We start from the raw sequence: 17,279 nt of genomic DNA, 5'->3' as shown, positions 1-17,279 counted from the left end.
ATCCATTGACAATGTCATTGATATAAAGGTTAAACAATCATGTCTGAGTATATTCAGCTCTGTGGGATCCCACTTGCAACATTCAACTTCTTGATACTGCTCCCTCATACACAACTCTGATACCTAGCAGACAGCCAATCCAATTCACTAACCTGAAATACAAATCCATGTGCTGCAACTTAAATATTAGCTCATCATGTGGCACCCTGTCAAATGCTTTTGCAAAATCAAAAACAATGGCAGAATATGTCTTTCCTCATCAACTGCTCTTGTCAATTTATTATGAAAGCAATCAGATGACTAAAACAAGAGCCTCTAAACAACTCAATGCTTACTCTTTCAAATAACATTACCCTCATCTGTTCAATGCTGTATATGATCTATCACTAATTTCTACAAAATCTTAACAACTACTGATGAAATACAAACTGGTCTATAGTTTGACACTTCAGTTCTTTAGCACGTTTGCTCAAAACCTGTGGTGAAATCCTACCCAGTCCTGTTGCTTTATTGACATCCAGTGTACTCAGTATTTGAAACACTCTCGCCTGTCACTTCTAAACCTGTCCCATCCTTTTGGTATTAAAACCTGCTTCTATCCAATATATACATGAAAACACAATGTAAAAGTATTATTTATTAAATATACTGCCATATATTTCAATCTGAAATTAACATTGAACAGAGACATGGGTGAATGTTTATCTTTAGAAGAGGGGAAATACTTTGAGAGTTTATGAATTCTGAAGATGATTTAGTAGTGACTTATATTACAGCAATCACTCGATTGGTGCGCCTAATGCATTCTTTAAAACAGGCGCATTAATCAAAAACGCACTAACCGAATATAATAACCTATGGGAAATTGTATAACTCGTTCCTCAGATTTCTTTTTTGACCCTTAATTTTTTTTACAAAAGAATTAGGGTATGTCTCAGGGCCTAGTTAAAGGAAAACCATTAAGCTGAAAGACAATAAAACATATTCAGAATATAAATTTTATTATTCTACTTCTTAACAAAGAATTAACTAATGTAGTTTGGCAGGCATTTTGTTTCTTTTTTTTCATACAACTGACGGTATGGCCCTATTGCCTCTTCTACTCTTCTGCAAATTTTACTGTTTCTATCTCTCTTCATCAGAGTCAGCCTCTAAGCATTGCTGCTTAAAAACTTCGATTGCACGAAAAATATTTTCAATCGTTTCTGTGAAATCACTTTTGGTTGAATATCAGTGGTTACATTTTCTTCATATTCTTTAGAATCTTCCCGCTGTGCATCTAAATTTAGCAGGTCAGAATCGCTCAATTCTTCAGAATGAATTTTAATTAACTTTTGGACGTTATCATTGAAGGAGAGAAAGAAATGAAGGATGTACGAATTGGTCGCCAACACGCGAAATCACATGCTTATAGATAAAATTTCCCAACTGTTATACAAGCAAAATAGTTACCACTTTAAAAACTACAATGATCATAAAAGAGAAGTTAATTTCCCGACATGTAATAATAAACAACTCACCCCAGAAGATGGATTGATTACCTTATTATCAGAATGGATTCTCCTTTTTGTGACATGCGCAGAAGAGTCGAAGGGTCTCGAATCTGTGGGTATACTATAGCAGATGACATAAATTTTGGCAGTAAAAATTTGGAACATAGTATACATAGTGTACATGGAAGTAGTGTAGTATGCCATTAAAAATAACTTTGTAAAATGTTTTAAATCGGTAACTAAATCATGCCGGCTGGGGCGTCGCCCGGTAAAACAAGGCCCCCGTTGTTTTTGCCAGGGAACTAGGGCGAACAGCGAAAAGTCAGCTATTGGAACAAATCTGAAAACAAACCCCAACTCAACATCACCAGAGTTAAAGATCGGTACTATCAACGTAAGAGGCCTGAATGGCAAAGAAATGGAGTTAGCTGAGGAATTAGATAAGTACCAGATCGACATAATAGGGGTGACTGAAACAAAAAAGACAAAAACTGGTGAGATCTTTCTGAGCAATAAATACAAAATGTTATATTCAGGCAATGAAAATCAAGCAAAAGAAGGAGTAGCCATAGTATTCAAAACAAAATACAAGGCTAATCTTCTTGAATGGCAGTCAGTCTCAAGTAGAGTAATGTGGGCAAATATGAGAATGGGGAACTGGACAATGAGACTTATTTGTGCCTATGGTCCCACAGAAGGTTCTACTAAGGCAGAAGTGGAGGAATTTTTTGAGGATTTAGAGAAAGCAACTGATACAAAGAAAAAGGAAAAGTTGTTCCTTGTTGGGGATCTAACTAGCAGAGTAGGAAATGATTGTCAGACATACAAAAATATTTTGGGAAAATTTGGAGAAAAGAGCAAAGCTAATAATAATGGCAAATATCTTTTGGATTTCTGCTCAGGACATGGACTGGTTATTACTAACACCATGTTCCAACATAAAAATGTGCACAAATTCACATAAAGAGAAGAGGCAAAGAATAAGAAACGTCTCATTGACTATGTTATTGTTCATAGTGATGATTTCTCCCTGGTGCTGGACACCAGAGTGTATAGAGGATTTGAAATTGGAAGTGATCACTATTTAGTCTTGAGCAGGATAAAATTGAATTTCATATCGAAAAGAATAACATGTAAGAAAGTTTTAAAGCAAATAAAAGTTGAGCAGCTCTCAGATGTGAACTGTAGATAAAAATACACAAAGATTATCGAAGAAGAAATGAAAGAGTTTGAGAACAGGAATCAAACCTTGGAGATTCAGTGGCAAACTCTGAAGAAAACATTGATTGATTCTGCCAGAGAGGCATGTGGTGAGGTTGTCTGCAAGGATAAAAAAATCAGAACTCCCTGGTAGACACAGGAAGTTAAAGAGACAGTGAAGGAAAAGAAGAAAGCATATCAAAAGTTCCTGGCAAAGAAGTCAGCTTGTGCTCTTAGAGAATATAGAGACAAATGCAAGAATGCTAAACACTGTGTAAAACTAGCTAAACAAATGTCATGGAAGGACTTTGGCAAGAATATAGAAAATAAATATCAAGAAGGTGGCAAAATATTCTGGAGGTTGTTGAAGAAGCTTAGGAATGGAGGAAAGAGTGCTGTAAAAGCAGTTAGAGATGATAAAATTGACATGAAAACGGGAGAAAAAGATATCCTTGAAGTATGAAGTAATTACTTTGAAAAATTGGTAAATGAAACAAGCAGTGATGACAGCACAGTGGTAAAAAAACACTGCCCAGGCATGCAGTCAGGATTATATATCCATACTTGAAATAGAAAAAGCCATCAAAGGCTTGAAATGTGGAAAGGCAGCAGGAGTAGATGATATTCGACCAGAAATGCTGAAGTATGGTGGTATAAGAGTCTTACAGTGGCTGCACTGCATAGTTCAGAAAGCCTGGATGGAGGGACGAATTCCCGATGATTGGAGTAGAGCTCTCATAGTACCCATATATAAAAAGGAAAATAAAACTGAATGTGAGAATTACAGAGGTATTTCTCTACTGAGTGTTCCTGGCAAGATCTATGCAAGTATACTTGAGAAACAGTTGAGAAGAATTGTGGAAGAAAAGCTCGGTGAAGAACAAGCTGGATTCAGGCGAAATAGAGGCTGTCAGGATCAGATCTTCACTTTATGACAAATAGTCGAGAAAGCATGGGAATATAACAAAGATCTATATTTAAGTTTTGTCGATTTGGAAAAGGCATATGACAAGGTGCCAAGAGAGGAGCTATTCAATAAGCTGCAGTTATATGGTGTGAATGGGGCATTATATCAAGCAATACTTAGTCTCTATTTGAGTTGTAAGTCAGCAGTTAGAATTGAAGGAAGTACAGGAAGATGGTTTAATGTTAAATCTGGTGTCAGACAAGGATGTACATTATCCCCTCTGTTATTCATTATCTATATGGATCACATTATGAAGGAAAGTGGTATTAAACATGATATCAAAATTGGAGATGTTAATGTCAGCTCTTTGCTTTATGCAGATGATGTTATGCTTCTAAATAAATCCGCTACAAGTCTGCAAGATTCTCTGACTAAACTGAATAGTTGTTGTAATAGATATGGTATGAAGGTCAGCAATAAAAAGATAAAGGCAATGAAAATAGGCAGAATCATTGAAAATGTCAACTGTAAAACATTTCAGCTACTTAGGCACGATTTTTAGTGAAGATGGTAAATCAAATATAGAAATAGACAACAGAATCAGCAAAGCTGGTATGGAGGGAAGTCAATTGAATAAATTCATATGGAACAAGAGAGAAATTAGTCGGAACACTAAATTAGCTGTATACAAGACAGTGTTCAAACCAGTTTTAACTTATGGATCTGAGAGCTGGGTCAGAAGTAAAACACTTGACCAGAGACTAGAGACCGCATATATGAGAGTCCTGAGAAAGATTATAGGCGTGAACAGATGGCATCAGTGGCAATATCATATTAAAAATGAGGATATTAGGAAAGAACTTGACATTGTCAGCATCCAGGAATGCATTAGCAGAGCTAATCTCAGGTGGTATGGTCACCTAAACAGAATGGGCGAAGAAAGATTAGCAAAACAAGTGTTCTCTGCCAGGTTTGCAGCAAAACGACCCAGAGGTAGACCAAGATATAGGTGAATTGATACGTTACAAAGTGCCTTAGACGACAGAAATATAAGATCTGATAGCAGACTGATTTGGAGGAAAATTGTAGATAGGAAGTTAGTAATAATGTAATTTTTTTCATGTAGTACTATCATATCTTCTACACCCCTTGAGGGTACATTACAGGAATTTGATGATGATGATGACGACAACTAAATTATTTCATCCTGGTGAGCGATTTTTTAAAATAGTTAGCCATAAAAATGTATAGATAGAAAATTTTTTAAATCTGTAACATTTATTTTTAAGATGTATATAGGTGCACTAATCGAATTTGGGTATCAAAAAAAAAATGATGCCCTAATCAAAAAAGCATGAACTTAATTCCTCAAAAGGATCTTTATCAATAATGGTTTCGCTCCAAAAAGTATCGAGAAACTTCTTTTTCACCATCGTCAACAACTAATGAAGATGCTACTACCCCCCCAGAGCTTACATCTCCTTGCCTTACATTAGTTCCCTCGCTCCCAAACTGGCTAGAATTTTAAAAAAGTTCAACATCAAAACATGCTTCTCTACTTTACCTAAACTCCGATCTATCCTTAGTTAGCCTAGAGAAAAACATCACTATCTTCAGTACCCAGGACAGCTCTTATCTCTTATAATAGACATTTCTTATAATAGAATCCAAGCAAGTGCCCTCTCCAGCCATGTCTTGTTCTCTGTAACCTCTGTAACCATATGGTTTTGGAGTGCTCCACTGCCATGTTTGCCCTTCCTGTCCTGCAGAAAAATGCTATATCCTGCTACTTCTATTCCTGTCAGTAAATTACTTTCCAACAACCATATCTCAGTGATACCAATAATCTTTGGACAGGCTAAGGCTGTCAGCGCTACCAATTCTTTTCTATTATTCCAGACTCTCCTGGCATTAGTATAAAGAATCATCAATGCATTGTCACTGTTTCTATACCTATCATTATTCCCTCCAGACTCCATTGGATTCACAGCATTACAAGATGAATTCTCCAATCTTATAGTGAGTGTTGCCCTATACCTGGGCAACACACTCGCTATCTTCCCTCTCTCAGTCTTCTTCCATACAACCTCAAGTATGAACCTCAGATCTCTCATCACCCAATTCACACTGCCTCTCAAGTCATTTGTGTCCATCATTACAATCACCTCATTCACTCTTTCACCTCACTTAATTGCTATAGTCACATTGTCTGTCAGGGGCGAATGCTGGTCTTGAAATTCACGCTTGCTCTTATTATCATTCAGGGAGTGAGAGGTGTGATTGAAGTCTAATTAGCGGAATAATGAATTACTGACCATTCAAAACTATATATTTAGAAATTTATGTACATTTAATCATACAAATACAACATTTATTTTACAAATGATATTCTATCTTTTTCAATTTAGCTACTTGAATACAAATTCTACCCCACAGTTCTTTATGAACTGGTCAATAACATTGTCATAAAAAGTTGGTTGTAACTTAATTTTCCCAAGCAACACACACACAATTGTAAAGGCTGGCTGAAGCTCACTGGCTAGAGCTACTTTGACTGCATATGCCCTGTGTTTAAGATGATGTGAAAGGGAGTGGAAAATTAAGTTACAACCAACTTTTTATGCGCGCACATGAAATCACAGTGCTAGCAAGGACCTGGTAGCTCCAACCACTGAGCAAAAGGTAGCTTTGACCAGACGAGCAAGCATCGGCCTTCAATACACAACGCAAAGATCAATTATTGCCCACAAGATTAAGATGTCTTCTGTCTATAAAAATAAAGAATTACTGAATGAAATGAATAATAAATAAAAATAAAAGCCTAAATGGAATGCTTATAAATGCATGCATTTATTAACAAATAAATATTACTTCTTTCTCAAGTAATGAGCTTGTGCAGCAAACATAGCAAGCATGGAGAATTCACCCGTGCTGTCTGTTGTTCCTCCAGGCAAACAATCCTCTGGCATTCTATCTTGTACACACCAATCATCGAATCTCCATACATCACACACACCTCTTACTACTCTGTTTCTTCTTTCTTGCTCACCTGCATCCCTCACTCTCTTCACACAATTTCTCTCCTTTTGTTCTCCTAATTACCTGTTCTCCTGTCATCTCTTCATTCCTGGTTCCTGCACTGTCTTGTCTTTTGCTTATTCTCTCTCTTCTCGTTGTCCTTCTATCATTCCCATAACTTTCTCTCACTCTTACTGTGATTCTCTTTGCATTCGATGTTTCCAGTCTCTTAATCTCTTCTTTCACACTTCTCAACTCGTTCCTCATACATTCCACTTCTTCCTTCAATTTTTTTACAATTATAGTCAACTCATCATAGTAAGTTCACTATACACAGTTGATGGTGTCATGATTATATTAAAATAACTTAAATTTGATCATCATCATCAAATTCCTGACATGTACCCTCAAGGGGTGTACAGTATGATATGTTATGATAATACTACATGAAGAACTTGCATCATTACTAACATCCTATCAAGTTTTAACCTCAAACTAGTTGTAGATACTCTCATATTTTGCCAGTACATTGACAGCTTGTTTTGATGTCTTTAAGGCAGATAGATCACCTATTCTGTTTCAACCAAATACCAATTGCAGATACATTACCAGATCTTATATTTCTGTCTTCTAAGGCAGGATTTCATACGTGGAGCAATGATGCTTCGCAACTGAAATTCCAGGGCTCACCAAATCTTGTTTACAAACATTCACTTATGTTGTTTATTTTTTCTAAATTAATGAATCGATGAAATTATATGATGCTACAAGTCACGTTCATCATACAAACTTTGAAAAACTCTGCCATTCAAAACAACAATTGCACTGTAGTCATTAAAATGAACTTACATTTTTTAAATTTACGCAGCACTAAATTGTAAAATGATGAGTATTTATTGATTTCTTCCTTTTTTCATGTTTATTTTAAAGAATGAATTGTGAGGGCTGTGAAAAAAAAATTTTTTTTATTGGAATGTTAAATTAAAAATTGTAATGACACGCAACTATAGAATAAGTTTAGGCTGAATAAGGATTAACCAACCTATTCCGTGGGATTTTTAGTTTCGAATGCCTGCAAGGTGAAGGGTGGGTCTATGAGTCAGCATAAATCAGGAGCAAGAAGTTTGGGGAAATCCTGTTCTAAGGCACTTTTTACTGTATTAAACCACCTATATCTTGGTCGTCCTCTGGATTTTTACCCTGTCAATCAGGCAGAGAACACTTGTTTTGCATCTTTTCTTTCCCATTCTGTTTAAGTGACCATACCACCTGAGATTAGCTCTGCTAACACATTCCTGGATGCTAACAATGTCAAGTTCTTTCCTAATATCCTCATATTTAATATGATATTGCCATTGATGCCATCTGTTCATGATCCTTATCTTTCTCAAGACTCTCATATACTGTAGTCTCTAGTCTTTGGTCAAGTATTTTATTTCTAACCCAGCTCTCCCAATCCATAAGTTAAAACTGGTTTGAACGCTGTCTTGTATACAGCTAATTTAGTGTTTTGACTAATTTCTCTTTTATTCCATATAAGTTTATTCAGTTGACTTCCTACCATACCGGATTTGTTGATTCTGTTGTCTATATCCATATTTAATTTAACGTCTTCACTAAAAATTGTGCCAATTAGCTGAAATGTTTAACTTGTACTATAGGGCTCACGATGCAGTTGATATTTTAAATGTTTATGCCTATTTTCATTGTCTTTGTATTGTTATTGCTGATTTTCATACAATTTATTACAACAGTTATTCAATTTAGTCAGGGAATCTTGCAGACCTATACTGGATTTACTTAATAGTATATTATCATTTGCATAAAGTAAAGAGCTGAGATTAACATCTTATCCAATTTTGATATCAGGTTTAATGTTGCTTTCCTTCATAATGTGATCCATATAGATAATGAATAACAGAGGGTATAATGTACTTCCTGTCTGATAACAGACTTAACATCAAACCATCTTCCTGTACTTCCTTGAATTCTAACTGCTGGCTTAAACTTAAATAAAGACTAAGTATTGCTTAATATAATGCCCCATTGACACCATATAACTGTAGTATTTTGAATAGCTTTTCTCTTGGTATCTTGTCATATGCCTTTTGCAGGTCTACAAAATTTAAATAGAGTTCTTTGTTATATTCCCTCGATTTCTCAACTATTTGTCATAAAGTGAAAATCTGACCCTGACAGCCTCTATTTGGCTTGAATCCAACTTGTTTTTCACCAAGCTTCTCTTCCACAATCCTTCTAAATCTTTTTCAAGTATACTGGCATAAATCTTACCAGGAACACTCAGTAGAGAAATACCTCTATAATTCTCACATTCAGTTTTATTTCCCTTTTTGTATACGGGTATTATGAAAGCTCTACTTCAATCACCTGGAATTCGTCCCTCTGTCTAGGCCTTCTGAACTATGCAGCACAGCTACTGTAAGACTTTTATACTTCCATACTTGGGCATTTCTGGTCGAATATCATCTACTCCAGCTGCTTTTCCACATTTCAAGCTTTTGATTGCTTTTTCTACTTAAAATATGGATATGTTATCCTAATTGCATGCCTGTTGTGTGCTTTTTACCCCTTGTGCTGTCATTGATTGTTTCAATTAGCAATTTTTTCAAGTAATTACTCCATATATCAAGGATATCTTTTTCTACAGTTCATGTCCCCTTTATCATCTCTAATTCTTTTTATAGCTCTCTTTCCTCCATTTTTGAGTTTTTTCAACAACCTCCAGAATATTTTGCCACCTTCCTGATATTTGTTTTCTATGTTCTTGCCAAAGTCTTCCCATGACTTTTGTTTAGCTAGTTTTACGCAGTGTTTAGCTTTCTTACATTTGTATTCTCAAAGAGCACAAGCTGACATATTCACTAGGAACTTTCGATATGCTTTCTTCTTTTCCTTCACTGCCTCTTTAACTTTCTGTGACCACCATGGAGTTCTGATTTTTCTATCTTTGCAGAAAATCCTCGCCACATGCCTCTCTGACTGAATCAATTAATGTTTTCTTCAGGGCTTGCCACTGAATCTCCAAGGTTTGTTTTCTGTTCTCAACAGTTCCTGTTCTAACTTAAATTTCTGAGTTTGTTATTAATAGGAAGTATGGAAATAAATGTGTTTCTGAAACAGTGTTATTCAGACATGTACAATACTCAATTTGAATGTAGGTAATATGTAAAGGTATATAAAAAATAGTAAGATGGTAAGAATATTATGTTTATGAGTGAGTAGATGAGGGGATTTTCCTAGATTAATACAAATGGAATTATTCATAGACCAAGAAGGAAAGTTCATTACCATAAGAAAAATTGGCAAGCAAGAATGTGAAGAATAAATTTTAATTAATGAATTTGCATGGTGAGTATTGAGCAGAATATTGCTAGAGAGTATTTGGAGTATGAATAAAATTCAAATGAAATATGACCTTCGTGTTATTGATGGGGAAAGGGCAATTATATCTTCTTATTACACAGAGATCTGTTAATCAATGTAGCTTAATCAATTACATTCAGTTAAACACTGACTTTGTGAAAGCTGTTTATTGCATTTACCCAGACATTTCCTATCTTCAACTTAGCTGAACATTTTTTTCCAAGAAAATGAACACCTGAACAGAATTTCTGGAGAAAAGTATTTCTTAAAAACATCTATTCAGTATCGTATAAAGAGTAATTAACCTCTAATTAACTGTACTTTGTTTTAGACAGATAAGAAGTTATTATTATAATTAGTTATTCAGAGTACACTTACCTTTTTCAATTATTATTGGATATGAAAACCTACTAATTATATTCTGAATTTATGACTTACTAATATCAGTTTCACATGTTCTTCCAGTCCATCCTGGAGCACATTCACATTTGTATCTTCCTTGAAGCAAGGATATGCAACTGGCACCATTAGAACAAGGATTACTTCCACTTTTACATGGATCAATAGATGTGTTGCAATCTAGACCTTCATAGCCCGAGCGACAAAGGCATTTAAAATTACCAATACCAGTCAGATCTTGACACATAGCTCTATCAGGACAAGTCGAATTCACACAATCACTAATTTCTATTTGACACTGCAAGCCAGTAAATCCTGAGAAAGAGAGGAAAAAAGTAAAAAAATAGCCAATATCGATATCAACATGAAATTATTTGAATACAATATTTGTACATTGTGGTATATGTACATTTACATATACCATTTCAAAAGCAATCTCATTCCTAATTATTTTCTTTCTGTTTTGAAGTGAGAGCATCAATTATGCTATAGTTTTATTTTATTATTATATTTTTAGTATTTATAATGAATGACCGATTAGTGGAATAATGACAGAAAATAAGCAGATAATTAACAGACAATGAAGTCAAAGAATTTCAGTTCTGACAAACTCGGGTACAAACTGTTAATGACAAACGTTTGAACATCAGCAAATTCAAACAAGAATTCTTTGCCAAGACTTAATATGCTTTGTATTTTCTGTTGTTCTTTGAATTTCAAAACTAAATTACCAGGACAAAATATTTATTTACTGCTATCATAAAAGGGAAAAAAAAAGTTCTGTTGTTAGAAATGCTCACCATCTGGGCTTTAAATCTAAGAAATCCTCACCATCTAAGCTGAGAAGTCCAATAAATGAATTTATAAGCTCTTTTGCTTTTAGAATTCTACTGTTAATGCTAACTGTATATATTGCCAATATAGTAAAAATAACTGACCATGTCATTCGGAGAAAAATAATGTATATGTAAGGTTAAAACAAAACACTGGTGAAGCTGAAAGGAACAAACTGGGATGACTGCCTTAGAGAGAAAACTCACTGGTTTCAGAATTGAATAGAGTATTTCAAAAATTGTTCTGAGGGGATGGTGCAGAACATCAGTAGAGTGGAAGTGACGGAGGCCACGAAGAGGATGAGGAATGGAAAATCGGTGGGCCCCGACAGAATTCCAGTGGAGGCATGGAAGGCACTGGGGGATGAGGGAATTGACCTGCTGTGGGACCTGTTTATGAAAGTTTGCCAACAGGAAAATATACCATAGGAATGGAGGGAGAGTACTCTTGTCCCCATCTACAAGGGTAAAGGGGATGCACAAGACTGTAAAAATTACAGAGGAATCAAGTTGATGTCCCACACAATGAAAATCCTAGGAAGGGTTCTTGATGGTAGATTGAGGAAGGAGGTGGAGATTGCAAAGGAACAATTTGGTTTCATGCCTGGTAGATCAACAACAGATGCTATCTTTGGGTTACGGCAGATGATGGAAAATTATCGAGAGAAACAAAGGGAGCTACATCTGGCATTTATTGATCTGGAGAAAGCATACGACAGAGTGCCAAGGCAAGAAGTCTGGAGGTGTCTGAGGGAGAAGAAGGTTCCGGAGAAATATGTCAGGTTGGTGCGGGAAATGTACAGAAATGTGAAGACCAGTGTTCGGACCGGTCTGGGACAGACAGAAAGTTTTCAAGTATCAGTTGGCTTGCATCAAGGGTCAGCATTAAGTCTGTTTCTATTTAATATTGTGGTGGAGGTGGTAATAGAGAAGGTGAGAGAAGATGCGCCTTGGACAATGTTGTATGCAGATGACATCTTGCTGTGTGCAAATTCAAGAGAAGAAGCAGGAACTAAACTGGAAAGATGGAGAAAAGTACTGGAAGAGAGAGAGGTATGAGACTGAGCAGAAGTAAGACAGAGTATATGTGTTGCACAGTGGGCGGCAGACAGGAGACAGATCTGGAGCTGGAAGAATATGTCATCAGGAAGGTGAGAGACTTTAGATACTTAGGTTCAACAGTGGAAGAAGATGGAGGAGCTGAGAAGGAAGTGGGATGCAGGATACAAGCGGATTGGAGGAACTGGAGGGAGATGGCTTGAGTGTTATGCAATAAGAGGGTGCCAATCAATCTGAAAGGCAAAATCTCGGCTCAAATGGCAGCACATTTGAGCCGCCTCTCTTCACTGTGTACCGCTTAATTAGTGATAGCCTTGGGCCATCTATCTCTGATTGGTACCAGTGGAGATTGAACTGCCCACTCAGTCTCCAAAAGTTAGATAGGGCTAAATGGCCTCGCCTACTCCCCGTATACGGGAATAAAAAGGCATTAGCTTATTTATTTATTTATTTATTTTTATACTATCATTCAAAACATAACATTAAAATCATGTTATACATTCATTATATGATAACAACACAAAGAAAGAAAGAACAACAACATATGCTTCCAATGTATTGCTTCTGGGTTATGCATGCTTGAAAGAGTTTTCTCTGCTATTTATCACCTATCACATGACAAGTTACCATATTAGTAATGTCTTCTTATGCTGTATGAGAAGATTTACTATTAGCCCTAAGTGATTCTGAGGATTTCTTGGAGCATATTTGTAGCATATTTAATATTTAAAGATACGTTGTGAGAAACAGTCTTAAAAGTGATGTAAATGTGAGAATATGAAGGAAGGATGATATCAACCAACAGAAAGACTGGGTTTTAAATTTTAATTCTACGAAGGAAAGCAATTTATACTTAACAGGAAATTATATTCTAGTTTAGACTGTGAGGAGATATAACATGCAAACATTTGCTTGTGTGCATAAGCAAAAGTTTGCATGTTATATCTCCTCACAACCAAGCTACATGTAGCTTGTTTTTTTATATCCTGCAATGTGCAGCATGCTTCCATCTCAGGAAACTCATATAGGTAGTGACTTAACATAAAGCATACGACTATAAATGCCTGAAATGCGAATATGTGATGTATTATGGAAGAGAAGTGACATGTGGAGTCAACTAAAAATTAAGTCATTTAATGAGCAAACTTTTGTGTGTGTGCACAAAATAATTTAAATTTGGTAAAATGATTTAATATTATTTTTATTATCCTCAGGCCATGGGGGTCAAAGACTCATTGTGGGAGGTCATTCTGTCATACACACACACAGCTCACCATACTGTGCCCTAAATACATTCACATTTTCTGCAAACACCAAACTCTCAGGCAATGCATTCCAATCATTCACCACATTCTCCATGCATAAACCTACTTCTCATTCCTTTGCTATGCTCTCCTTATACAGCTTCCAGGGATGACATCTTGTTCTCTCTCATCTCCAACTATGCTTTGAAAAAACACTTCAACATTAATCTAGGGAAAAAAAAAACTTACCAACTTATATGTCTCTATCACATCCTCTGCACCCTATCCACTAGACTGCAAACTGCATCATCTCAACCATTCTTCATTCGCAATATTCCAGAGATTAGACACCACTCTAGTCAAATGTCTCTGGAACCCTTCCAATATCACTTCATGATTTTATCCTTTTGAAAACCAGGTGACTTAATTAGCACATAGTAGTCCATATGTGGCCTAATCAAGGCCTTATACAATGAAACCATAATCTTACAAGTCAGTGTCCTCCGCATCATTGACAGGATACATTATACGAGAGGGACTGAAAAGTTCTTGGCCTCGACCATAGATGGCAACACTATCATCAGCAAGATTTTTTTTTTTAAGTTGGTCATAAGCATCCATGTAAAACTGCAAGTCATTCTATCAAGTAGTTTGTTTTATACAGCTGTCTGAAGCAAAAGTATTGTCTGCATCCTTTGAAATGGATAAAACTGAGTATCGTGCAGTTATAAAATTCTTTGTAAAAGAAGGTTTAATGCCAAAAGAAATTCATTCGAAGTTCATAAAAGTTTATGGGCACTATTCTCCTTCATTTTCAACAATTAAGAAATGGGCTGCCAAATTTAAATGTGGCAGTACTAGCCTTGAAGATGATCCACATGAAGGATGTTCATAAAGTGTAACAACACCAGAAATCATTGAGCAAGTGCATGATATGAGATGACTGGTGAGTCAAAGTGCATGAAATTGATGAGACTATAGGGATTTTAAAAGAATGTGTAGGATATATTTTGCATGAAGAATTGCAAATGAAAAAGCTTTGTGCAAGATGGGTGCTGTGCTTGATCGCAGCAGATCAAAAACGCACTCGCATGAAAATCTCTGAACATTGCTTGGAGCATTTTAACAAGAATAAAACTAATTTTGTGCATCAATTTATTACTATGGATGAGACTTGGATTCACCATTACACACCAGAATCAAAACAGTGGACAGAAGCTGGTTGTTCAGCGTCAAAGAAGACAAAGTCAATTCCATCAACAGGAAAGGTCATGGCATCGGTGTTTTGGGATGCTAAAGGCATTTTGTTTATTAATTATCTTAAAAAGGGTAAAACAATAACTGGGGAATATTATTCCGATCTTTTAACCAGACTAGATGAAAAAATTTGTGAGAAAAGACCTGGTTTGCAGAAGAAAAAAATCATCTTTCATCAGGACAATGATTCTGCCCATAAAAGTGTTTTGACCATGGGAAAATTAAAGTATCTGCACTATGAATTGTTGGAACATGCACCCTATTCCTCTAACTTCTATCTCTTCCCCAAACTAAAACTCTTCCTCGCTGGTCAGCATTTTTCTTCAAGTCAAGAGGTGATTGCAGCTGTAGAGGGGTATTCTGCAGATTTTACTGAGAACCAAAACTGGGATGGGATAATGGGGCTGGAGCATCACTGGAATAAATCTATTAGTCTTAAGGGAGATTATGTTGAAAAATAAAAAAAATTTTGAAATTATAAATTTGTTTTTTCATTGTTAGGGCGAGAACTTTTCAAAACACCCTCGTACTGTCCTCAGAATTAATTTAAAGCAATGTGACTGTTAAATTTTAGATCCCACCTTACCAAGTCACCACCCTTCTTGAACAATGCTATCTTCTTCTTGTTCTGAATTACATGCTTAATCTCTGCATTTATCCATTTCACATCTACGTTATTAACCTTCTGCTCCTTGGAATACATTCAGACATTGTCTCCACTATATAGTTCTTGAATAGTTTTGATACTTTTCACAAGAATGAACTTTTTTTTTTAATAAATCATGTTTATGTTTTAAAAATTCATAAAATTATATACAATCATGTCAAAGTTGCATTTGGTATAAATGCATGCTTTCAATGTTTTGATTTTTAATTGGGTTTTTTCACTGGTCGTCCACATATTGTTCACTAATGAAAATACTCGTTCAGTGAGGGCATTAGATCTAGGGTACCTAAGCTAAATTCACCGATTTTTAAAACATTTTTAAAAGATATGTGTTCATTGGTGCAATATTTAAAAATTTCAACCCATCCATATTGACAGGACTTGTCATTTTGTCACCATTCTTTGATCTTTTCACTGGTGACATAACTTTTAATACACGAAACTTCATCAAATAGTTCGCTGTCATTTATATTTAAGTTCCAGTGACTGGAAATAAACAAAACGCTTTCCTCGATCTTCACCCACAGAGGGATTTCTCATAGTACGACCCATTCAAATACTTCCATTTTCATGAAAGAGCTGTTCCAATTATTTAAATAATCAATGCAGGTTTGGTAAAATTTATGAATTGCATCTATAAATACATTGTCATCAATGTTTTGGGTTTTTTCTAATTCTAAAATTTTTTTTAGTATTTATAGGTAAAAATCCTTGATTTTTCTGTTTAATAATTTTAGCTTCAATTCTTTTAAATGCATGGAAGCTTTACACATGGAGATTTCTTGTGATTCAATTTTCAAAATATATTGTTGAAATGTTGAAGCTTGGCTGTGAACAAAAAATAACGATGCCTCAGCTAGCACATCATTAAAAAAGTATTTCAGAATCGTGGGACATTTTTCCATTTCCCAAATAATACAATTTTAGTGGCTTAAATAGTTTTAATATTCTCTCTATATCTGGTAGAAGAGTTAGCCATCACGTTTTGCTGCAGCCTAGTAGTTTTTTATATCGAATATCTACATCATCATCACAAAATTCTCTCAATTTTTCCACTCTGATTGTGTAGATGTAAAAATATGAATAAATTTTTACTAATATCACTTCAATATCTACAGAAGACAATCGACACCAGTGCATATGCAGTTATTGGATATGTGGGCAGCACAATTAACACCAATCACTTTATTGCCACATAAATTTTGCATTTTAAAGTAAACATTATTTTCTCCTATTCTCTGGGAACCACCAAATTTGCAGTTGGTGTTGTCAGCACACAAAGAAAGTAATTTATCAGTAATTTCATATCTGTTTAGCGAGTGCTTGATGCAAGCTGTTAAAATATCACAGTTTTCTCCAGGTAGATTCTTTAAATCAAAAACTTTTACTTTGACACCTTGATTGGGTAAAAAATACCCGACCAGAATTGGACACAATTTCATATTTCCATGATTAGAACAGTCCGAATAAATATATATATATATATATATAATATAATTTGTTAATATAATAGTGGATCCCCCTAGTTATAACTAGGGGGATCTCCCCCCCCCCGACGCCTATGGACCCCCCCCCCCCGCGTTTCAGACTGGAAGGCCGGTTCTCCTTGAATTCAGATGACTCGAATTTTGAAGACTCAAAAGGGGCCCCCTTGTGAAGTTATCACCAAATCCAAAACATTAAAATCTCTAGTTGCTTCAGTTTCATGCTGCTTAAGACATTTATCTCTCAGAAATTCAACAAACTCACTCTCCTCATTCCCATACACTATGTCCTTCCATTCTGTATTTCTATAATTAAAGTCTCCCATCAGAACCA

At 35.5% G+C, this 17,279-nt stretch overlaps 1 protein-coding gene across 1 annotated transcript in view; it reads right to left on the bottom strand.

Annotated features, from left to right (window-relative positions):
- LOC150104294 (uncharacterized) overlaps window positions 1-17,279 on the bottom strand; it is a 636,238-nt gene that overhangs the window by 236,462 nt on the left and 382,497 nt on the right. Inside the window, exon 35 of the mRNA XM_090396452.1 lies at window positions 10,441-10,716. Coding sequence (XP_090252578.1) covers window positions 10,441-10,716 — 276 coding nt within the window. The remainder of the gene's footprint in view (window positions 1-10,440; window positions 10,717-17,279) is intronic.

Source organism: Typopeltis vanoorti, chromosome 8 (assembly GCF_054136105.1).
Source record: "Typopeltis vanoorti isolate ZY-2024b chromosome 8, IOZ_Tvanoo_1.0, whole genome shotgun sequence".
NCBI classification, from domain to species: domain Eukaryota; kingdom Metazoa; phylum Arthropoda; class Arachnida; order Uropygi; family Thelyphonidae; genus Typopeltis; species Typopeltis vanoorti.
Note: the sequence above shows the minus strand (reverse complement) of the source record. Positions and strands in the feature narration are given on the sequence as shown.